This window comes from Bidens hawaiensis, unplaced genomic scaffold (genome assembly GCF_021521415.1).
Source record: "Bidens hawaiensis isolate Kalapana, Puna unplaced genomic scaffold, B.hawaiensis_p1.1 tig00050098_1, whole genome shotgun sequence".
In the NCBI taxonomy this organism is placed as follows: domain Eukaryota; kingdom Viridiplantae; phylum Streptophyta; class Magnoliopsida; order Asterales; family Asteraceae; genus Bidens; species Bidens hawaiensis.
The window spans coordinates 44,154-69,758 of record NW_027498990.1 but is presented as its reverse complement, the minus strand read 5'-3'; the positions used below and the strand labels follow the sequence as shown (position 1 = coordinate 69,758).

At 35.9% G+C, this 25,605-nt stretch overlaps 1 protein-coding gene and 2 pseudogenes across 1 annotated transcript; 1 reads left to right on the top strand and 2 right to left on the bottom strand.

Moving 5' to 3' along the window:
• The first annotated feature begins 4,909 nt into the window (after positions 1-4,909).
• LOC143598415 (inactive protein kinase SELMODRAFT_444075-like) lies at positions 4,910-7,932 on the top strand (annotated as a pseudogene).
• Positions 7,933-10,350: 2,418 nt separating this feature from the next.
• On the bottom strand, positions 10,351-10,896 carry LOC143598420 (PRA1 family protein F2 pseudogene; annotated as a pseudogene).
• Positions 10,897-19,244: 8,348 nt separating this feature from the next.
• LOC143598419 (protein FLX-like 3) lies at positions 19,245-21,552 on the bottom strand. The gene is made up of 4 exons (XM_077076639.1): positions 21,015-21,552; positions 20,785-20,930; positions 19,702-19,781; positions 19,245-19,568 (listed from the first exon to the last, which is right to left on the bottom strand). Exons 1-4 carry the CDS (start codon positions 21,542-21,544, stop codon positions 19,485-19,487), a joined length of 840 nt encoding a protein of 279 aa, XP_076932754.1. The 5' UTR covers positions 21,545-21,552; the 3' UTR covers positions 19,245-19,484.
• Positions 21,553-25,605: the final 4,053 nt, after the last annotated feature.

Below are 25,605 nucleotides of genomic sequence, written 5' to 3'. Positions count from 1 at the left end.
GTAAGTAACTATTACAGATCTTCGGTAAGAATGGCACAAATGTGGTCCTAGCATAATTTCTATAGTGGTCCATGTCGTATATTTTCCTTGCAGGCGTTCACGTGTTTGGTTGTGCTACTTGCAGCGTAAGATAAGAAGCGTACGGAGAAACATACTTTCTCGATCTCATTAAAGAAATACATGCCAAAGGTTCTTAGCATATATCAAAATAAAACCAAACTGTTAGGTTCCAAGGCCACCCCAAAAAATCCTTGCCTTCTATGACTCTATGTGTCTCGACCCCAAATTCAAGCACGTTATTATTACTATAAAAGCTTGATTATTACTAAAACAACTCGAACCTACATGAATACACCTCCATTTGAAAACACACACACACACAACTCCATTACTTGTAGTAGTTTAAAACTTGAGTCGCTTTTAAATTCATTTTGTGATTTTAGTATCATCAAGATACTTTGAGAAATCGAAGTTTATTTGGAGATTGAATGATAAATCATGATATATTGGACCAACAAACATGTGTGAAGTACACGCTCGGTCAACGGTAATATTATTTTGATGTCAAGGAACAAATAAGATTATAAAAGGTGAAGCTCCTAAACCATAGAGGGTCAAGGCGGGCACCGCCCCTGATAGAGGTCAGGGGGGTTAGCCCCGGTGGGCTCAAGGGACAACGCATCATTGCTGGGCCAAAAGTACACATTAATTTATCTTCATAAATGACTATAAATCAGTAACAAGTTTTTAATGATCGGTAGCAACAAAGTTACTATCAATTGTGTTCCTATCAAATGATAACTTTAAAGCGGTTGTGAACATCATTAGTTATTCCTAATTGTCATGCCCTTTCACCACGACTTGTAAAATATTCAACAAAATCATTATGATGGTCGAATTCTCTATAATGACTCGTCAGGTTCGATTTAAGAACAACTATTTCAACTTCAAATTTTCAAATAGAAGAACATTTAGTTCTTTGAAATACACTTTTTTTCTTATCAAGAAAATTAATATTGATAAAATATAAATAGTTTCAAACACGTTCAAATTAGCCATATTTCACTTTCACATTTCACCACTATTCTCTCAAGCTCCTCAACGAGACAAATTAAAATGATACACAAAGCACAAACTTTTAACATCTTCCTTTATCTATGGTGTTCCTTGTCTCATTCTAAGTTTCACCTATTTTACTTTATTTTGTCTCACAAACCTACATTTTAGAAGTGAAGCAACCAACAATCTAAAAAACAATTTGAATAGCATTTATAATACATATACTTTTTATTTGTTGTTGGATTCGCGTGAAGGAAGGTCTACTCTTCGAACAACGGACATTCTTGTGTTTAGTTGGGGGGTGGGGGAGCTGCTACGTTTCTGAAAAGGGTTTAGCAGGTCATACATAGTAACTCAACGACGCCGAAGAACGATAACTTTGTTTTCAGTAGGATTGGTTTTGCTATTCAAAAAGGGGTAGCGGTTGCCCGCTTACCTGTCTCTCTATTGTAATTGGATCCTTTTATTTGTCAATAACTCATCATCATCGTACTCGGTATATCCCACAAATAGCAAAGCTATGGTACCGTAGGAATAGAGAGACTGCTTACGGTGAGACCCCCGGCTCGATAGTAGTTTTACATCAAGCCTTGGACATAAGACACATAACACTCAACCATCAGCACACCGGCCAATTAGTGCATGTACCCTTGTCTTTCGGCTATCAACTCCACCACATGATGCCTGATTAATCTTTCGTCACTTTTAACATTATTTTCACGAGATTAGTAAAATAACGTCAAAATTAATACAATTTCACTTTAGCACACCCGAGGGTTCACACATATATACACATTATATGCGTACCGCAAGCAGGGCGCTTATTTGTCAATAACTATTATTTAAAAAAATACAAAAGTTGTAGGAAATCAAATATATTTGCTAGCTCTTAACCACCTTATAAGCTGTTTGGTAGTCTCTTAAATCTTGATAATTCTATTAAGATGCCACATCTGAATCGATCACAAGTAGAATGCATGGTTCACTAAAAACACACCTCTTAGTGGTTCATGGAGTCTCTTGATGGTTAAGTTTCAAAGACATGCTGAATGATTCAGATGCTACCTTAATCAATCAGACATATTAATGATTCAACACAAGATTGCCATAATTCTACCGCAAATGAGGCAATAAAGACATACCATATAACGCGTTTAATTCATATAAATACCACACTATGCATTTAGGGGTGAACCTTAAAGGCATACATTCATTTAATTAATGAGTTCGAAGGCAGACTTCGTACTCCTTGTTTGTTAGGCTAGTAAGAGTAGACCTCCCTTGTCTGCTATAAAGCTTGTTTGGATATATGTTGTCGAGTTTAAATATAAACTTAATTATCATGTATAAAACATTCTCAAGCTTAAAATATATTTTACTAGTTAAGTTTGACCATAATGCTCGAAACGAGTCTATACTAGATTCAAACTCTATTAACTTAAACAAGTAAAATTATAAATACTCAACGTGACAATACTCTCGACTTGACACTACCCATTCACCAGATGTGTCATCCTAAACTTTACGGGTGTAAATGAAAATATTAAACTTTCGATGACAACATGTCTTAAAATAGTTAAAAAAAGGAAAATTGGATTTTAATAATCCCAACTTATTGCAGTTGGCCGATAATAATCCCAACTTTAAAAATAGTTGTCAATGGTCCTAACTTTCACACTATTTGTTTTCATTAGACCTCCGTTAAAAAAATTTAACGACGTTAAGTTTTTTTCAAATTTTATATTGATATTTTAGGGTTTTTGATCAGAATGAGAATATGAATCAACTTATGTAAAACTTAACTCGAAATGGCGCTTTAAACAGTTTAATTTTTGTTAATTAAAAGTTTAAACATCGGAATTGAAGCATCATTTAGTCATTTGGACCCACCATTTGATGGTAAGTTTTACATCATCGACTCGTATCCTCATTCCGAACAAAAGCCCTAAAATATCAGTTTGAAATTTGGAAAAAACTTAACGTCGTTAAGTTTTTTTTAACGGAGGTCCAATGAAAACAAATAGTGTGAAAGTTGGGATCAGTGACAGCTATTTTCAAAGTTGGGATTATTATCGGCCAACTGCATTAAGTTGGGATTATTAAAATCCAATTTTCCTAAAAAAAATTATTAAGTATTTTTTTCATGTTTCTCGATAAGAGTTGGTGTTACTGAAAACGAAGAACAGTGTCAGTACTGTAAAATGTATTCAAACCCGAGGGCATTTTCGTCAAACCAAATCTCCCAGCAGACGCAATAAAAACCGTGAAGATGACACAGACACATTAACTCACACTCACATCTCTCACTCACACCTTCACACATCGAATCGAAGATAATAATAATAATAACATCATCATCTCCATTTATTTTATTTTCAGTTTCCAGAATTTAAATCTCCGTTACAAACGGTACAATAACATTCATTTTTTCTTTTTAAATTTCTAGTGATTTTTGATAACTTGAAGCATCAACATGATTGATTCACAAATTTCGTTATTGCATGCTTCCGTAAATCATAATGTACTAGCACCGAATACGGGTACTCGGCTTTTCATGTTTTCCGTACATGTACCATTCAGTTTCTGTATTTTCAGTGGTACAGGTACCGAAAACATGAAAAAAACAGTACGTTATTCAGTATATAGTATTTTTAAACGGAAACCTAACCGAACTAAACCGTTCATATTTTCATATAATTTTTTATTCTGTTTGAATCACAGGTTGTGGAGTTCGGGTCAAAACGCGTGTCGAACAAATTGTGATGCTGCATGTATGAAATATATTTGAAATAATTTGTATAATTTATTGGCTCAATGAGAAGAGAAGAGAGAATGAAGAAGGTGGAGACGGGTTCGGCTGCGGCTGAGAAGATAGTTGTTGCGGTTAAGGCGGCTAAAGAGATTCCGAAGACTGCTTTGGTTTGGGCTTTGACTCATGTGGTTCAACCAGGGCATTGCATTACATTGCTTGTGGTCTTGCCTGCAGAAACTTCTGGTAAAAGTTTGAGTCTATGTGTAGGGGTTTAACTATAAAGTGAAAAAACTCCTGCAGTGTCACTGCCATGTAGGCAGGGTGGGGGGTGCTCGCTAACTTTTGACTAAAAACACGTATTGGTTTAACTGAAAACAAAATTATTATTATTATTATTATTAAAGATGTGGTCCCACCTTTTGAGCTAGTTTGTTCAAAAAGCTCGAATAAAACTAGGTTCAAAAACTTGATATTCAACAACCTGAGCTGAGTGGGCTTATTTTTGTAACGAGCCAAACTCGTCGCAAGTTCACTAACTTTTGACTAAAAATGCGTATTGGTTTAACTAAAAACAAAATTATTATTGTTGTTTTTTAATTTATAAAAATGTGATTGGTTGGATTAAAGATGTGGTCCCACCTTTTGAGCCGGCCTGTTTAAAAAGCTCGTGGCTTGCTCGATAAAAGCTCGAATAAAACTAGCTAAAAAAACTTGATTTGCAACAACCTGAGCCGAGTTGGCGCATTTTTGTAATCGAGCTAAACTCATCCCAAGCTCGTCTCGGGCCGTGGCTCGGCTTGCTTAACTTCAAAATTAAGCTTGAGCCTAGCTGAGCTGCTTCGTTTAATTTCAAGCTCGAGCTCGAACCCACCCTGGCTTGACTCATGAATAGCCCTTGAGCGGTTGCCGCCCTATGGGGCTTCTTCTTCTTGGCACCCCTCCACAACAATAGGTCTAACATAGCATGTGTAATGTGTTTTGTGTGCGCATGTATAGAGAGGGGCCGAGGGCATTCATTTCAGTACCTATAATATGTAGAGAATCGTTATAATAACCGCATAATGCATTTGTACCTACTGCTTTGAATGTTATACACATAACAATTAGGCAACCACTATGTATAAGTACATTATGTGGTTCTCAAACAATACATTTTTCGCTAATGTAGGTAAAAAAATATGGAGGTTTCCAAGATTTAATAGGGACTGCGCTAGCGGACACGGGAGATTTAATATAGGAACAAGTAATGACCACAAGGTCGAGATTACGGATTCCTGCTCGCAAATGATCCTTCAGCTGCAAGATGCTTATAATCCTAACAAGGTTTGTTCGTCTCTCAATCCAAAGCGTTACTCATTGTTCAATATTCAATTATCTAATGCAAATATCTCAGATAAATGTGAAGATAAAAATTGTTTCTGGATCACCGTGTGGAGCAGTAGCCGCAGAGGGCCAAGAAAATCCAAGCTACTTGGGTTATACTAGACAAGTGCGTCGAGCTAAATTCTTAAAGCGTTTATAAAATTTACTTTTTTTTATTTTTATTTTGTTGCTTACAAATCTTTTTGCAGGAAGCTAAAACATGAACAAAAGCAATGTATGGAAGACTTACAATGCAACATTGTAATAATGAAAAAATCGCAGCCCAAAGTCCTTCGTCTGAATTTAGTCGGTTCACCCAACACGAAACTCGAAGTTGAGCGTCCGTTACCTTCAACTAACCAACCGTCTGAAAAACAAACAAAAAATGGTCGTGGGCCCGTTGTCACTCCAACAAGTAGTCCTGAGGTGTTTACTGCAACTGAAGCCGGAACGTCTTCAGTTTCAAGTTCTGACCTGGGGACTTCACCATTTTTCGTCCCGGTAACTACCGGTTCGTTAAAAAAGGATAAATCATTAGCTGAAGAAGAGAGTCGGGATCTTATCGAGTCAAGTTCGGACTCTGAGAGTGAGCAATTGTCATCATCTTGTTCTAGCTTAAGGTTTCAACCATACATGGTGGAAATTAATAATATTATCACATCCGGTTATCAATCATCATCATCACTAGCTCAGGCTTCTACATCACAAGACATATTTAGAAGATTATCGAAAATCGATAGAGACAGTGAGCATGGAAGCCAAAGAAGTGAAGTAGAATACAATGTTAATGTTAATGTTAGAGAAGTTATATCTTTATCAAGAAATCTACCTTCGGGCCCGCCTCCGTTATGCTAGATATGTCAGCATAAGGCGCCGATATTTAGAAAACCACCAAGATGGTTCAGTTACGCTGAGCTGGAGCTCGCTACTGGAGGGTTCTGTGAAGCTAATTTCTTGGCTGAAGGTGGATACGGTTCGGTGCATAGAGGGGTGCTTCCTGATGGTCAGGCGGTTGCAGTGAAGCAGCATAAGGTAGCAAGCTCTCAAGGGGATCAAGAGTTTTGTTCAGAAGTTGAAGTGTTGAGCTGTGCTCAGCATCGGAACGTTGTTATGTTGATTGGATTTTGTATTGAAGACGGAAGGAGGCTGCTTGTCTATGAATATATATGCAACGGGTCGCTAGATTCTCATCTTTATGGTAAGTTTTAAACTATATGAAGTTGCATTATTATTTGGTAATTGTGAAACTAATCTTTATGAAAAATGCAGGGCGTCATCGAGATGCGTTAGATTGGGCAGCAAGACAAAAGATTGCAGTTGGAGCTGCCCGAGGCTTAAGATATCTGCATGAAGAATGCAGAGTAGGCTGCATTGTCTATCGAGACATGCGACCAAACAACATCCTTATCACCCATGATTTTGAACCTTTGGTACATTCTTGTTTTAAGTACATAATCATATTTAGATGATCAAGAGGCTTTACAATAATATGCATTACATTTATACACACACACACACACACATATATATATATTTATATTTCAGAACTCTAAAAAAGTTAAGAACTTCTAGGAACTCGTAACAACTAAACATTTTTTTAATTTTTTTCATAAATTAACATTGTTTGAGACTACTTTTATCATATTTTATATATAAATTTTTTTATTACATATATAAATCACAAGTTTACATATATGTAAAATTTATGTAATAACAAATTTACATCTATAAAAAAAATTTTAGATATATGTAAAAACTAATTTTCATAATTGTAATCGTAACTATATTTATAAAATGTGATAAAAGTGCACTCAAATAATATTAACATATAAAAAGTTTTATAAAAAACGTTGGTTATTAAGAGTTTCTTCAAGTTCTTAAATAATTCAAAAGTTCTGTAATGATACTCATTCTATATATATGTGTGTATATATATATATATATATATATATATATATTATTTTCTTGAAGGTTGGGGACTTTGGTCTAGCAAGGTGGCAACCCGATGGCGACACTGGAGAAGAAACACGAGTTATAGGAACGTTTGGGTTAGTCTTTAATGTGATTCTGTCTCTTCTGGTTCGATCGCACCATCTCCATAATAATATAACACGAACAATAATATTTTGTTTTGCGGTTTTAGATACCTGGCTCCTGAGTATGCACAAAGTGGTCAGATCACTGAGAAAGCTGACGTATACTCATTCGGAGTTGTTCTATTGGAGCTTGTTACAGGTCGGAAAGCAGTAGATCTTTCCCGACCTAAAGGCCAACAATGTCTCGCAGAATGGGTTAGTTGAGGCCCGTGTGCAATTACAGACGTTATTAACACATTTTATATTAATTTTTGTTTCTCAAATATTTAACAGGGACGCCCATTGTTGGAAGACGAAGCCATTGATGAGTTGATCGACCCACGGTTGGGTAACTCATATTCAGAAGAAGAGGTTTATGGCATGCTGCAAGCTGCTTCTCTATGCATTAAACGAGACCCACAGTTACGCCCTCGCATGTCACAGGTACATCTTGGTTTTAATATTATTAGTTGATCAAAGCCGAAAGTCAAAATTTGATGATGATTTTGTTGTAAGGTGTTACGGATACTTGAAGGGGACATGGTTATGGATTCGGGTAGCGATGTTGGGAACAGGAGTGGTAGGATTTACTTGGATCATCAACTGAGTCCAATGCGGGAGACATTTGACAGGTTTAGCAGCAAACTTTCACTTGACTCTACAAGGCCTTATCGACAAAGATAAAAAGGCGTACGACTTCATGTGATAATCCATGATAAGTTAGGTTTTTTTTTTTTTTTTTTTTTTTTTTGTAATTTATCTCGAATGAAGAAAAACGGCTGTCGGTCAATTCCGACCCCTTCTGAACGCATTCATTCGAAAAACTAAGGGTCACCACTATGAAAATTGGATTTGCAGCAATTCAAAGCCCAGACACTTTGGGACTGAAAGGTTGAAAGGGAACCGATATAGAGCAGGCAGGGTTTCGTTTTGGTCTTAAATTTGACCATGACCCTGGCTTAACTTTGTGACTATCAATTTAAGTTCAACTATTAATATGAAAGATTGTCGTTTTATTAAAGTAAAAGAAAAATATCTGGTTTTCGACCGGTCTAAAAAATGAATTTGATGGACACTAGAGCAAGGGTGCGGTTTGGTTTATAGTTTCATCTTCATCGTCTAAATTCGAATATTAGATACATTAACAACTCATTCTTTTATAATGTAAAGCCGAACGCCTTGCTTTTATTATACGCAGTTAAAAGTCACTTTGGATTTTCTTGGGCTGCAATCCTGCATTGTTGTATCTGCATATTGCTGATATGTAACGTGTCTCGCACTCTCGCTATATACACATACCATAGCAATCACTCACATATTCACGCACAATCGAAAGGTTATATGGACCGCATACAAATGCATTAAGGTTTTATATATACAAATCGTTGTTTAAGATGGTCTACAAAAGCTATATGATCCATTTAACTTTACTGCAACCAGCTAAGGTGAGATTATTGGGCTGCAACTAATATTTACCGGGGATAATTCTCAAAATACTCCATTTGACGAGAAAGATTTTTAAAATAGTTCATTTGATAAGAGAGATTCTCAAAATAGTCATACTTTTTTGTAGATTCCAAAAATGTCCATTCAAAACCGTCGACGAAGACAATTCTTGAACCAAATCCATCTTCGCCAATTTGAGCCAAATCTGTGTTCAGACAACTTTTAAACCAAACCGCCGGCTCCAATAATTTTTGAAACAAATTCATTGTTTTTGAAAAACGTGTTTTTTAAAATCCGACAAAGTTGAAATTTTGTTTTTCTTTTAATATTTTATAATTATAATTAATTTTATTCGTATTTAGTTTTTTCTTTTATAACTTTTAAAATATAAAGTTTTATAAAATTTCGAATACACCATTGAGACGAACTTTTAAAAATGTGCCAATATAAATTTTACTCAAAACCGATTCGAGTTAAATTTATGTCAAAACGTTCAATAAAAACTAGACCCGACTCAGTTTTGAATAAAATTTATGTTGGCACGTAGATAAAAATAAACACGTCTCAACGGTATATTTAAAATTTTATAAAACTTTATATTTTAAAAGTTGCAGAAAAACTAAACATGAGAAAATTAATTATAATAATAAAATATTAAAAACACAAATAAGTTTGTTTGAAAAAGTTTCATTGACAACGCCAAATTTTGGTTCAAAATGGTCTAGGACCCATTATTTAATTTAGTTAGCATATTTTCATTGGTTGTTGAAATCCGTTGACTCGTTTACAAATGCGTCGCCTCAGATAGATTTCGCATGAACTTTTTGGGACTATTCAACAAATGAGGATTATAAAGAGAATATTTTGAGAATCTTGCTCATCAAATGGATTATTTTAGGAATTTTCCCTGTTTGTTGTATACATTATCTACACAACATTGACAGGCTATACGGATCAATATACAAATAAATAACGTTTTATGTGAGTTGACATACGGATTGTTCTATCAAAGTCCAATTTTAGTTTGATATACAAACTGAATCTCATATACACGCAGTCGTAGATCCTATCGAAAACTCAAACAAGCAGCAAACCGTTTTCTCACTCAATAATCAACACAGTAAAAAGTAAAAATTCACAAACACAGATGACAGACCACCAAATGATCATATACAGAAGAGTAAACTGTGGTTTTTGTCCCTGTGATTTTTCCAAATCTACGGTTTTAGTCAAATAGTTTCAAATTTACGATTTTCATCACTATGGTTTCATTTCACTTGACATTAAAATCGACCATACTAACGTCGTCAAGTCTGATCGTTAAACCCATCAGTGTGCCCATCAGGTGAGGGGCAATTTTGTCCTTTTTTTTCTAAATACACCCCAGCCCCTCCCGTGAGGGGGGATTGCGAATTAGGGTTGGGGTTTATTTGTGGAGCAAAATGACAAAACTGCCCCTTAGGTGAGAGGCACGCTGATGAGTTTAACGACCAGACTTAACGGGGTTAGTGCTGTTGGGTTAATTGCAAGTGAAATGAAACCATAGGGACGAAAATCGCAAGTTTGAAACTATTGGACTAGAAACGCAGATTTAGACAAACCCCAGGAACGAAAACCGCAGTTCACTCTATACAGAAAGAATAAACACACTACCATCTACGACGAAGAAGCAACCGAATAACCACCACCCGCTTCAACATCCTCATAATCATCCACACGCCTCAACGCAGCATGCACCACAACCACCACCACCCCAACCAAAACCGCCACCACCACATTCATTATAGCATCAGTCAACAACAACAAAACAATCGTCACAACGAACAAAACAGTTAAAACCACACCGTCCTCAATAACCCGATGGAAAACAACCAACGGCTCGTCTCTAAGGAAGTACAGAAACAACCATGCAGCCATCAACACAATCAACACGATCAATGAGACCGGATGCCATAACAAACTTAGAAACAGAAGAAATAAGATAACGATTGCGTAGTTCAACTGGAAGTAGTTGATGTTTGTTTTAATACGTTGAAGTGATTCGGAGAAGGCATGAGGGAGGCTGAGGGAGTTGAGGTTGAACATTTGTTTCCATGGACGTCTAGTGTTGAGTCCGGTTTTTATGAGTTGTTTTGCGCGGGAGAGGTATTCGAGATTTTGGCCTCCGGTGGACGAGGTCGGGATCGTGCCGTACGTTGTCATTGTGGCCGGTGGTTTGAGAGGATTGTGAGGTTTTGGAGTGCAAAATGGGGCAGAAGATTGTGATGTGAAAGTGTTCAAGTTGGCATGTTATGTGATGTACCTAATTTGGATGTGTTAGTTATATTAGCTGTTATTGCTTGGACGGCTGTTTTTTATATAATAATAATAATAATAATAACAACTAGCTAACAAAATTTGCCGCAACTATGTGAGTTTGGTTTGTATCGGTTAAATTTGATACAACGTTAATAGTAAATCAAAAAAATAAATTTGTAAACGCCCAAAACGATATTAGCACAAGTATGACTTATAATTAAAGTGACACAAATTCATTTGGTATGGTTAGGTTCATCAAGGCACGACACAAAAACCATAAAATAAAATAGCAAACACCAAGTCTGCACGAATTTGATTGATACCGGTACAAAGAAAACATATAAATCAACATTTATTCGGATGGCAAATCTATGTGAATTCGACCGATATCGGTTATGCACGATATTTACACCCAAAAATATTTGACCAACTAACATATTGAACAAAAAGAAAAAATACATATTTATAAAAAAAAGCATATTAAAATCCCCAAAAAACTAACAAAATAATATAAATGAATTGTTGCATCAACATCTACTCTTAATAGCAACAGCAATAAACTATTACTATTAAATAAACTTTGCACAAAGCATGTTTAAATAAACTTTGCCACCATACAAATCTCAATTTTGACTACATTGCACCTCCAATAGTCCGATGACTTGTTTGTGAGGAGCTCGCTTGTGAAGCCGACACACAACTTAAATAATAAGCTCGAATTTTCCTTTCGTAAATTTTAGTTTTTCACTTACGATATATACATTTACATAACACGAGAATATCTCAACTTCAAAAGATAAATAACGATTGCAGAAAAAAAATATACAAGATGTCAGACTCGACCAGACAAAGCTCAACTACCCTTGGGACGAACCCATCGAAAGGAAACCTGGATGCACTAAATCCACACGACATGGGACTGGTGAACATGGATGGCAACCAATGCGGGTCACAATATGTTACAAGTGGCTCATACAATCAATTGTCACATGTGGTTGGCTTAAAACTTAATATGGGAAGAGCCAATGATGAGCTGCCAATATATATTTAAAGAGAACGTGCTTGGACGTCTATATAATTGTCCCTAGTGGCCCATCTTAAGCTAAAGCATTATTATTAACCACTATTTGATTAGGTTGACAAGGACCTAATTAATATCATTTAGACAAAAATACAAAAAGGAAACCTCATTTTATGTTTCATATTGAAAAGAACAGAAATGCAACCCCTACCGACGAATCAACGATAACCCCTACCAGTCACGTAGTATTTTACACCAGAGAATCGGTTTAAATATATATATCTGATAAAACTGAGTAATTTATTAGCTTAATTCTTTCACGCGTGCACTTAAACCATATATGCTGTAAAATATCCACCCAAATGAGCGGATCCAACGGAATATTAGTAAAATGTGGACACCTAGAGATCTTAAAAGGGTTTAAACAACCATCAATAGACGGTATTAAACTGTTACATTAGCTCCTATTTTGGTGGACATTTTTAGAAGAGAAGGTCAAACGGGTACATTGATGCAATCAAGCAAAACAGACATTTTAGGGATTTTACCAAAAAAGAAACAATGAATGAGAATGTAGAGAGAGAGAGAGAGAGAGAGAGAGAAGAGAGGTACGCCAATGTATAATTGTCAGGGCCGGTTTATAGGGTAGCCGGGCCTTAGCTGCCGCTAAGAGGCCGGAATTTCTAAAATTATATACATAATACCTATATGCATAAAGTTTTTACATTTGGAGCATTCTCAACCTATCTCCAATCTTCATCTCTATAACTACACTAAAAAAACACTACATTTCTCTATCCTGTTTAATTAAATAATATTTTTTATACTTTTATCATTACATTTTCTCTCTCCACCCTATAATTTAAAAAAAAATCACTACATTTTCCTCAAATTTACAAAAAATTACTACATTTTCTCCCTCCATCTGATCATTTACACTAACAACCACGCAAAACCCCACCCTCTAATTTACAAACTCCCCTCACAAGATTTTGAGGGATAGGGTCATGAGAATGCTCTTAGAGATGACTAATGAATCAATTTGTATGTATATAGACCTTTTTTTATAACTATAAAGCCAACTCTTTACAATAGATCATTATTTGGCCCTATTAGCGATCAGGCCCATAAAAGACTGATTAGGGTAAGCAATAAGGCTACAGTAGAGTGGTAGACAAGCGGTGAAGTTAGAACACAGATGATTTGGAGCAAAAATATTATATATAAGGAAAGTATTTTAGTACTCATCTAGGCACCCGAAATCTTGGAGACGGCCCTGATCATTGTGTTTATGGATGTCAATTTTTCCACTCCATAATCAAATATATATAAAAAAAGGGCCTTTTTTTGGTACTTGTCTAATCAATGCTTCAACCCCCTACGCGTCAAGAAACGGACAACCCTCACAATTTATAAAGTGACAAGCGTGTTGCCAGTGTCACAACGAAAAAGCGAGAAAAAAAAATGTTAGTTTGAATGATCTGATGTTATAGACTGATATTTAACTGTTAGATAAGATGTTTGATCAAGATTTTGAACCAAACTATACAGTAATATAGTATATAACTAATGTTAACAATTTGAAGATGATATCAGCATATGAAATATAGCAAATAATATATATATAAAAAACTAAATGAACTATCATGAATTCATGATAGAATACATTTTGTCACACAATAATTATTTATGTAAAAAACATTAAAAAAAGGAAAGCCAGATCACACCGAGTGTAAAATTTACCAAGGACTTCACTTTTCAAAAGAATATGATTTGAGGTCAAAATAAACAAAGCCGATTTATCTTTTTGGTTCTAACAATGTGAAACTTGGTTGACATTATGTTACATTATGAACCTAATTTCGTCATTTCGACCTGCATACTTAGTGAACGAGTCGAACAGATAACAGCAAAATTGGGTGTCATTACGGGTCAAACGGTAAAAGACCACCCTAATCACTTTATGAAAAAGATTAAAGCAAAAAAAAAAAGAAAAAAAAGAATAGCACTAAATGTTTATAGACGATTCAAAATTTATGGGCAAAAGGGGTAGTGGTTCAACCAAATCTACCTGTAGTGACCCGTAACCCAACTCACCTACATCTACTATATTCCTCAAAATAAGAAGGGACGAGGAAAACATACCGATTAATATTTACCTTTTCCAGTGCATAATCCTACTAGAAAACCTGCAAATGCCAACAAGTTGTCATTAATATTACATGAGCTGAAACCAAACCTTAACATGTTCTTTGTGCTCATTCAACAAATGCAAATAACAATTACCCTCAAGACAATATGTTCTATCAGCAGAAAAACCAGCATTAAATTCCATCGGTTGTTAGGAAAGTCAAACCTGATTGACGGTTTGATTTCGCTGCGCACGAGAAGCCATATAGAAAATTAGCAGAGGATGGTCTTTCAATCCCAACATGATTCTAGTAAGAAAACAAAAACTGTTGCAAATATAACGGCAAATAATAGAGATCGCAAGACATGCTGATCTAAAACAGGTCATATTCAATACGGGTCGAACGGGCTTGAGCTGAGTTACACCTTTCATCCTTTTTTTCTCTTTTCAAAATACGGTATAAAATTTTACTGTGTTAATTTTGATGCAAAGGCTATTATTACTATAACAATTGACATATTTGAAAATAAAAGCAAATCAGGAGATTTTATGCGTTAGAAAGACTTTTGGTGACTCTCAACCAGTTTGGCATGTTTCTTGTTAGCTTAACAATATGATTTGGCCCGTTTGAGATAAGACACTGCCCATGCTAGCCCGTTCATAAGTAAATAGATGGAAGATGCCATATCTAATAGCAAATTAGATTTTCTTTATATTATTAATATAATGCTTACAATTAAATAAATAATTTATTACAATAATAAGATACTAGACTTTTAAACGACTTAGGGATACAAGTCATAAAACACAACCAAAATTAACACATTCAAAACATCACTAGCAAATTTAAACAGTGATCAAATAGGGGTGCAGAAGAATTTATATACAGAGGAACAAATATTTAATTTTTTTTAGGGGGGGGGGCGGTATCATTTATGGTTAAAAAATGTCAAAATTCGGGATGCAGGGATCTTGATCCCGATTGAGATTGCACTTAAATAGCAAATAAGATTAAAGCAGAGGAGTGATTTGCAGTGTATATTATGATACGTGTGTGGCCAGAAGGTAGTTACATGAGTGAATCGATTGAGAATATATTACACTGGACACGAGATAGACACAAACATGATGTATGGTTTAAAAGGGAAACCAATAAGCAATAGTGGGGCAAATTGTCATCCGATATATTACTTGAAAGCAATAAACGGTCAAACATATCGATATTGCCCACAATATTTTAATGCATAAAACATTTAAATCATTATTTAATATATATAAATTAATATAAACAGACAATAAACTTTGTAATAACTTTTGGCACATTTTTCTTTTACTTCTAAAAAACCAATATTCTGGCTAACCAGTGCCAACCACGTGTTCATAACAGGTCAAACATGTAAGCAAAGTAAAATAAAATTAAAAAAACAGGTCAAAGTGTATTTTAGTTTTCTCCTACTGGTTTCTTTGGTTAATTGTAATGGCCAGGATTTAGGACCTTACCTATATTGGTACTAAGTATAGGTCATACTTGCACTTGCCAAACCATAAAGAAATGCATTTCCGGCATCTAGAACAATGTTCATCTGCAACACAACAAACAGAAAACATATATTATGAGAAAAATAGCTTGAACAAAAGTGTTAGTTAAAAGAACATAGCAACATATGATAAATGCTCCTACGTCTAATGTCTCACCAAAACTACAAATACACATGAAAATGAGAAAAATAAAAAAAATAAATAAAATATGAGCCTAATTTTGAAATTTGGCAGATTATCTATATCTCCATATCCATAACCAATAATCCATCTTAGTGAAAATGGTATTTAAAAGTGGCTAATTTATACTTGCTGGCGTCTTTCCACAGTAATTGACAAGAATAAGAACCTTCAGATGCAGTCTCCAAAACTTGTTACAGTGAATGCAGATAAAAACCATACCCAGAGCCTTAAGGTATATACATCTTCATCCATAGCAAAGTGGAGAATGATTTGCCAACAGGATTTAAAAGTTGCTTGACTTGATGCATGCATCACACAAACACCCCGGTCAACATAGTGTATTGTCCACTTTGTGTGCAAGTAATAACACAAACTCATGGTGTTCCAAACATGTAACCAAAGTTAGAGAGTTCACTCTATATCCTATCATCTCTCTTTGTATTTTGGTGATGTGATATTTGCCCCAGGAGAATACACTGTCCCAATGATAACAACTCTTAGTACAAGTATAACTTAATTAGCCGAAACCCTAATCCACCATCACCACATTGATAGAGGGACCCTATTCATAGATTATTTTGCTCACATAACTAAGTTCATGAAATTGAACAATTTAGCAAATCGACCTACTTCAATTCGATTATTTCAATGATCGATTTCAATAAAAGGCGTCTAGTATTGTTTGATCTAAAGTTGGGGTCTCCCTGGAAGTATCTCTATCCTTTGGGAAAGAGGCACGAGTTTCCTACCCCACCACCCGTCGTCAGACCCTACCAATAGCTTTGTAATGGGTGGGATTTTACTAGATATGGTTTGTCGTTGCTAGTACCGATTGATCTCTTTGGTCTTTTAGTTCTAAACCTATCCAAGACTTCTCGTTTAGTTCCGTGCTTCCATGCATGCCATCAACCATCAAAGAAACCATATCCAAAGGGCCATGCTCCATTATTGGATTGTCAGTACTATTCCCATGTGAATCCCTAGATGTACTTGTGTTCGTGTTAATGTCTTGTTCACACTCCAAATTCATAATCACGGTTGTTCGCGTTCCAAATCTGTCGTGCTCCTACCGGTTTCTATTACTACTCCATACCATATCCCTTAGAAGGTTTCCTCAAACTTGTCTCCATGTGTCACCCTTAACTGCGCCATGAAATCTCGAATACAAATTGCCCTTCTTGTTGTTCATTCATTACCTTTATGATGTGCACTCACTGTTCAAGATCTTCTTCTTGAGTGCATGCACCATGAAACTACCATGCCTATTGCTTGTCAACTATAACATATGATACTAACTCATAGTGAGTGTCATGTTCATGTCCCTGGTTTTGGGCATGGTTCTAGTTTCCAAGAATCAAAGTCCAATAGGGTTACACTTCTAGATGCAATGCAATGCATCACAAGTTAGAAGGGGGAGGCTTCTTTCGCTGGCTAAAATGAGATTGACGACCTTAAAGACTTACAATTCGAACATGATTAGCAAATGTGCTTCCAACAAGAAGATTGTTAGACATGCCAATCATAGTTAATAAGTTAGACTTAATTCAAGCTCCTAATCCAGTTTAGCTAGTTCTCTATTAGTAGCCTTCTATCTTACACCAACAGAAGCCATTGCATCCAAGACACATGCAACTCCTAAGATCTCATTCATGATTACAAAGAACTAAATCCAAAGCAATAAACCTACTATAGAACGGCCCAAGAAGCATGTTATGCTTTGTTGTCATGGAAAGAATCTCCTTTCATACCGCTCATATCCAATGCCCCATGTCATGCACAAGTGTTGACGTCGTTAAGTCTCCTCAAGGTGAACTTTTTGTCAAATTGCAGTATTGGCCTACTTGCCATCAAAAAGAAAACCTTAAACCGATTCCAGCATGTAATTCGCTTATAATCCTAAAATTTGTCTCATAACACGTGGAACCCGAAAGCATGCCCATCCTATATGCATATTTGCATCCCCACCACTTCTCTCTTTGCCAATATCAGCATATGATCTCTCTAGGTACAACACAACTAAAGAGTAGATGAACTTTCAAATTGAACAAGGTATGGAGGTGAATATTGGCTTAAATAGACATACTTCACAGTAAACTATGAGTTGAAATTTCATTTCCACATTGGAGAAGCCCCAACTCCAAGAGAGATGCAAAGCCAAAATGGACAAAGATAACGGAATTGGATAAAGAAAAACACGGTTATATTAATTCGCAAGCAAAAAAGAGAGCTATAGGTGGTTCTATAATGAAGCAAGAACCTAGTATAAACATTAATCTAAGTATATAAAGTTCAATATGTATACGTAGCTCAAGATATATTTACGAATAATCAAGAATCAATTTTACCCACGAAACTGAGACAGAGTACTTGTCTATCATAAAGTACATACCAGAACTTAGCCCCACGCAAACGCCACGTCAGCCTTCCTTCAATCTAGCCACCAGCCAATGCAAATTGAGCAGCTCGCCATGTATTAGATGGTGGCAAGGATGTTTGACTGCTGAACTATATTACAGCATTATTAATGAAGAAATAAGCAGAAGCACAAAACAAGATACACGAAACTGCAAAAGGTTTGTCTGAACTGCTGCAGACAGATCAACAGAGGTGCCAAACTCTTCATTAACAATCTTTAACAACGTGATGGAACCCGCGGATTTTCGTCTTCCTAAAGCTTTCCACATGAGAACTTGCTAATAGTTTCTTCACTGCAAACTGATGAACAGTATATTAATACTGCTGCCAATAAATGTAGATCCTTACTCTCGTTTCAACTGAGATATGCCTACCGACAGTATATAACTTATGACAGGGCTCATCAGCTATTCCTAGTATCACTAAATCTGTCAGAAATACTGAATCCATCAACTTATTAAAGAAATGTTCCTAAAACTTAAAATGTACCCAGCCACTGAATTATATGAGACATATCAGTAATAATGATCTCAGAGCACGTCATGTCATCCTAGTCCTCAGGCACACATGCATGTCATGTGCTTCTCGGTAACTGAATTTCATATTTCTAGACTAGTATCCTAATAATATATACATTATCTTCTGAACCAGTATCCTAGACGTCTACTTTTACAACCTATGATACTAAACTTTATAACTTAACATTCACTATGTTCTTCAGAACCTGTAATAAATACATGCCTTGAGTCAATAGAATCTTCAAATCATTTTCTATAACTTTAATCCTTTGATTGACAGCTTTCAGTCTTCATGTTCCAATACGGGGAAAATAGTAGATAAGATACGTAGCAACGAAGAATCATTGCTCTAGTAAAACTTACGGATGTGATCATATGAGTTAAAAGAATGTGCGGTCACAAAAAAAAAAAGAATCAAGAAGATGAAACCAAATGGTGTAAGCAAACAATAAAAGCATTTAAAATCTGGTCAATTAACACTAAGTGATAATCATGCCACACAAGAGGATCATTGTCTCCATAAGTTAAGTATAGCAACCCAATACTCCGAATGCACTTAGTAAAACAGCTTATAGCTAAAAGTTCAAATAAAGGGATTACTTGATGAAACGCAAACATAAAAGAACCATACACTTCTACCAACTCAATATGCTTTTTGCAATTGGGAACATACGCCGTCCACATATCAACGACGGGTTGCACGAGATTTCTCGGGCCCTGCCCATTGACCGGAACTTGAACCATATAATGGTCCCTTGTCAGCAGCACCCTGAGAAAAAACACACCCCAGAATTAACCCGACCTGTTTTAAGAAAATACTCATTTTGACCCCAACTCGTTACCCAACCTGCCCAATTTTCCACCTGCCTAAGTATAAGATTGAATGAAGTAGCAAGTCATACCAAGTGAACGCCGTGTCCATCGCCATAAAGAGGGGGGAAACGGTCATCTGAACTTCCATATTTCATCCCATACGACCCGCCTAAATATAAGATATTGTTGTAACATTAGCAAAAACTACTCTAAAAAGATCAGAAGAATGTTTATTTAAAACAGCGAAGCATAACCACAGTAGGCTAGTTATTTCATTAATCATCTTGATCTCACATAGTTAGTCAGTTACTATCTTAGCATTAATGTGGTGACAAACCTACAAATCAGGAGCTATTTATTTAAAAATGACACCTTATGCAACAAAAGCTATGTCCCATTAGCCATCAATCAAGCCTAATCACACTACATTGGCATCCACCTTAAATCAAAGACTTTTAAAGGATTAAGCCTCTTTCCCTTTTTCTCTTATCACATGAAAAGAATATTGAAACATATTGAAGAAAAAAAAACTTCAACATGGATCAGTTGTTTATTACAAGGTGAGATCAATGTGACACTTTAGAACCTAGAGGCACTAAAGATTGCAAATAGAAGTAACCTACATAACACAAACTATAACAGATTGAAGAATCAGTTTACTAAAGTAACTTGTTAGAGGTAGGATAGATATTAAGTTTATCTAGTTTCCATTTTAGGCCTTTATCTAAAGAAATATAAACACATCTAAATTCTGAGAATCAGATTGCAATACTAATAAGATAAATTGGAATAAATCCAAATCTATCGACTACTTATATTATATAAGATAAAAGACATATCTCAAAACAAAGTTGGAACCTCTTATCATCATATAAATCAAAGACTTTGGCACACAGGAGAACATTTTCCCTAAGAACTTATTAATGTGCTAGAATGTAGGCACAAAGACTTTATGCATTTTGTTCTTGGGCAACATCTGACTTGTGTCAAATTAGACAATATGATGTTACGGGACCAATTAAAGGAACTGATATTGTTCAACTATTCTTAAAGAACAAACTAAAAGCGAATGAATTGAGTACCAATTACAGTAAGCTACCATAGTGTCAGCAAACAAAGCATGTAAATTTAGCCAAACATAAATATAACTAAAAGTATATAATGGTAAATACCAGCACCCCATGATCCAGCGTCAGTACTTGTAAGTTCCACACGGAGCTTTTCAACTTCACGCGCCATAGAAACCAAGTTCTTCTCCATTGCTTGCCTTTGTTCCATCAACTCTATACCTCCTTTCTTCTCGTAATCAATAGAAGCTCTACAAGATACAAAATAATGTTAAGTTCATCAATTTATTTTAATTAAATGTTTAGACATTTATGCATATAGAGGATATAAAAACCTAGTATGCAAAAGCTCTTGAAGAATTCTCTCATGCTCTGCTCTCAAAGTTGGAAGTTGCTTATTATCAATTTGCAGTTTTGCAAAGTCCTTCTTGAGAATCTGAAGCTGACCAGATAAATCATGCCTAATGGTATTTAGTCTCTCAACTTCGGCGTGAAGTTGTGCAGCCTCATTTCTCAAAGGTTCAATGGCATGGAGATCAGCTTCTAGTTTCAAAACGTTATCAATAAGCTTCCTCGAATGTATTTCATTTTGTTCTTGAATATCAGCAACTGCAATATTCATTCGCCTAAGTTCCTCTTTGGAAGCAGCCAAATCTCGTTGTAGAGCAATTCTGTCTTCAACTAACCTCCTATTTTCACCCAAAAGCCTGCGAATTTCATGATGTTGGATTTCAAGTTCTTCCTCCAGCATTGCAGGATGAGGTGGCATAGGTCGAGCAATAGGGGCCCGTGACGGAGGCCCTCCTGGATGATACCCGTGCCGGTTATCATATGCCTCACGAGGATAGCGGTTCCTTCCTGCCATCTAATAACACCCTAAGAGAATAAAAAATAAGCAACCCATCATTCATCAAGCAAAACCATTATGTGGAACAAGAAACGTACAAATAGATAAAATAACTTATGACACTAATTTAGTAAGAGAATAACTAAGAGATAGCGTGTCAATAACTACAAGATTTGTACGTAATTCTTGCTAAATTTAGCTCTGTGGTGAGATGCATTAAAGACATTGTTGATCTTAGCATCCTGGGGCAGCTTACTGTTGGAAAATCAGTATTAATCGGCCACTAGTCGCTAATCAATGATCTACTAATTAACTTTTTGGTAATCGGTAACACTAATCGCTAATCAGTCCCAATCGACCTTAATCTGCCCAAATTTCAGCCAATTTCCGTCAATTCCAGTCCTGAGTAGGTCAAGGAGGGGGGTAAAACCTGTCTGCTTCAAAAGCTTACATATATAAATCTCTGTGTGTGTGTAAATATATAGCTGAAAATTACATATAAACATTGTGTGTGTGTATAACTGAAATTACATATAAAAAAGTGTGTATTAAGATTTTTTAACAGTTTCTACTATGTTACTAGATCAAAAACTTGTGTATTACACGAGTTGAATAATGAATCCATAAAAAATGCTAAATAGTTACACGACCCAATCCGTCAGTAACATAGAAAATGCTTGTATATGTATAATAAAACTGAAAAATAAATATAAAAAATTCCAATCCGATTAATCGCTAGCCGGTACGTCACCTACCGACCTTCGGTTAACGAGATCTACAACACCGAATTACAGCTACAATTCTCTATCTAGATCACTACTCGTTTAACCTAAACCGGAGTTCTACAACACCGAATTACAGCTACAATTCTCTATCTAGATCACTACTCGTTTAACCTAAACCGGAGTTCTACAACACCGAATTACAGCTACAATTCTCTATCTAGATCACTACTCGTTTAACCTAAGCCGAAGTTCTACAACACCGAATTACAGCTACAATTCTCTATCTAAATCACTACTCGTTTAACCTAAACCGGTTGAATCACAGACCAAAACATAACTCATTCATTCCAGCTATATTAATCCAGCACCAGATCATCTAACTAATCAACAAATTTATCTCCAATCATTTAATTATAACACATTCAATGCACAAACAAATGACACGAACAAACCGAATGCAAAACCCTAGGTTTAATAAAATTAACAATAATCGCGTGAAAACAACGGAACGAAACAATATAGCGAACCTAATTAACAGAACTGGATTGAATTATGCATAACGAACCTTGATTTGTGAAGGAATTGAATTACGCGATGCTGATTGATTGATTATTATGTAATTTGTTAGTTGAGTTGAAAGCTGGACGCCTAACGAATATCGGGCAAAAACGTACTGTTTGATTGCAGGTAGGTGATTTATACTAGCCCATAAAGAGGCTTGACTGGCTTTCTATTGTGGGCCGGCTAGATCCAATGAATCAACTTTAGGGTTGCGAGGAAAACGTTATAAACGAGCCGAGTTGTTCGTGAGTTATTTGAGACTGGATTGGATTGTTATAAGTTTGAATTGAGCTACGTTTTAAGAAGAGTGAGCTAAAATTGAATTCCTTTAATATATGAGGTCAGCCGGATAAAAGTTCGAATAAAACTAGCTAAAAATCTTGATTTGAAACAACCTGAGCTAAATTGGCTTATTTTTGTAGTCGAGCCAAAATCAATCATTAATCGGCTCAGGACATGGCTAGGCTCGTTGGCTTGATCTTAGGCTCGTTGAACTTCACAATTGAGCTCAAGCCTAACTGACTTGCCTCGTTTAATTTCGAGCTCGAGCTCAAAACCACCCTGGCTCGACTCGGGCTCGACTTGTGAACAGCCCTAGACTCTGGCCGAGCTTCGTATATGAAGCTTGTTTAGGCTCGCGAGTGTAGACGAACCTTTTATTATAACATAAGATAAAAGGTCGTATGTCGGTGCCACAGAATTTAGAAAGTAGGTACTTTAACCTTTTATGTAAATGCTTTGGAATTATTAATAGTTATATGATGGTGTGATGGTTGGAGTTATTTTTGATAAACCGCATACTGATGGTTTGTCCGGGTCTCTCTGAAAGCCGCCTCTTTATTCTCTGGGATAGAGGTGCGGTGTGCCTGCATTTCACTCTCCCCAGACTCTTCTTATAGCTTTGCTATTGATGGAATTCCACTTGTTACGATTGATTGATTGAGGACTATAATATTGAGTAATAAATATGACTGATATGTATAAAAAAGAAAGACCTTCTTACAACTTTGTGTTAGACGCATGTATAAAAAGATTACTTCTTCCAAATGTGGGAATTAATACGGTTTATATGTAACTTGCATAAGGTGTATGTATAAAAAATGGCTTTGATATTTGAAACTTAAGAAACAGCTTCTATATTACAATCCAAATGCCATACCCTTAGGGTGGGTGTTGTGGACGAATGCCCACTCCACCTGAGCACCTTGTTAATAAAAAAAGGGGTGTTCCAAACAGTAAGAGCACCCACAATAATCTACATGTTTTGAGGTTTGATTGATGTGGTATGAGGCAAACTAGGTGTTTATGGACTCCATACATCGTGGAGCGAAGTTTGCCTCTACAAACTTAATTCGAACCTTAAGGGTGGATCCTAAAGTCATTCCCTCTCACATACACATACACATACTCATATACATATTACATATACATATATAATTTTAATATTTTTAATAAGGTTTGTGGATGTTAGTTGCTGTGAAAGAAAATGAGGTTTTTTTAGAAAGTTTGAAATCTGATGTGACGGTTTGTAAATGTTTGTTGTTGAGAATGCTCTGAGTTGCAAAGCGAAAAAAGGGAGAGAAGCGGGGAATCCTTTTCCCCGAATTCGTTAGTGTGTTAACACCCAAGAGAGAGCTAAATGAGGTGGGGTCCACCCCAATGCACCAATCAAACATTTTTTAACTTATAGTTAACCCACAACGTAATGTTAAAGAGTTGACTAGTTAATGAATTCCTGTCTACATAGAATTGACAAAACACTTTAACTTGAGGTCTCTAATTAGCTTACAACACATAGCCTACTAAAATACTAATACACAATAATCATCTCGAGTGTTACATGTATACAAAAGGTCGGAAAATAATGAGCAACAAAAGTTTTACACTTATACAGACCTCCACCGTTTCATTTGTAAGTTTAATTCATGCATGTTGTTAGGAAAAGTAGTAATTTCCCATTTACGTACACAATTTCACCCCATGATCTGTTAGTTGCGTTAGTTTAACAAGCATGTTCACGTTTATTCTCCTACATGTAATCATGGTTTTGCATTAAGAAAAAAAATGCAGAAAATTGAATCAAAGTTTGTCTACATTATTTACCATTCTTTGAGCCTAACCAACTCAACAAGTTTTATCTAATAGGAGATTGGCCGTCTTGAATTGAATCGGTATTTATAATACACTTTACCTGTTTAATGAATCTTTATAACAAATAAAATTCCTAGGCTTTTATACACTTAGGTATAACATGATTAATAATGTATACATTACTACTTGGCACATTAAAGATTTAAATTCCTAATTATATATATATTAAAAGACAACTTCCTTATGCATTACCTGCTGTAATCTTTGCTTATTTTTTGTATATATTCTGTAGCTTTAAAAATTGTATGTACTGCACTATGTTTTGTACTTATTCAGATGGCTTACACGTCTCTCTCAACTTTACACGTATCTCTCTAAACAAAAAAGTTGTACGTACTTCTATGCCACCAGCTATTCTCTCTTTCCCTCTTGGTCTTCAACGGCGGCAAAACCATCTGCCACCATCATCGTGGAAACCCTACGTGTGCTGAAGGCGGGGTCCGGTGGTCGGTGTCGAGACGGTGTGACGAAACGACCGGAAAAGGGTGGGCGAGGTGGTTGCCCTACTGTTGCCGGGTTTCCAAACCCTAGGTGACGGTGGTTGGTAGCGGCGGTGTCCGGTGGCCCTGAAATCCCCAAATTGCAATCAGTGTGTTGATCCATCTGTTTCTAAGTGGCGGCGATGTGTTTATGAACTTACAT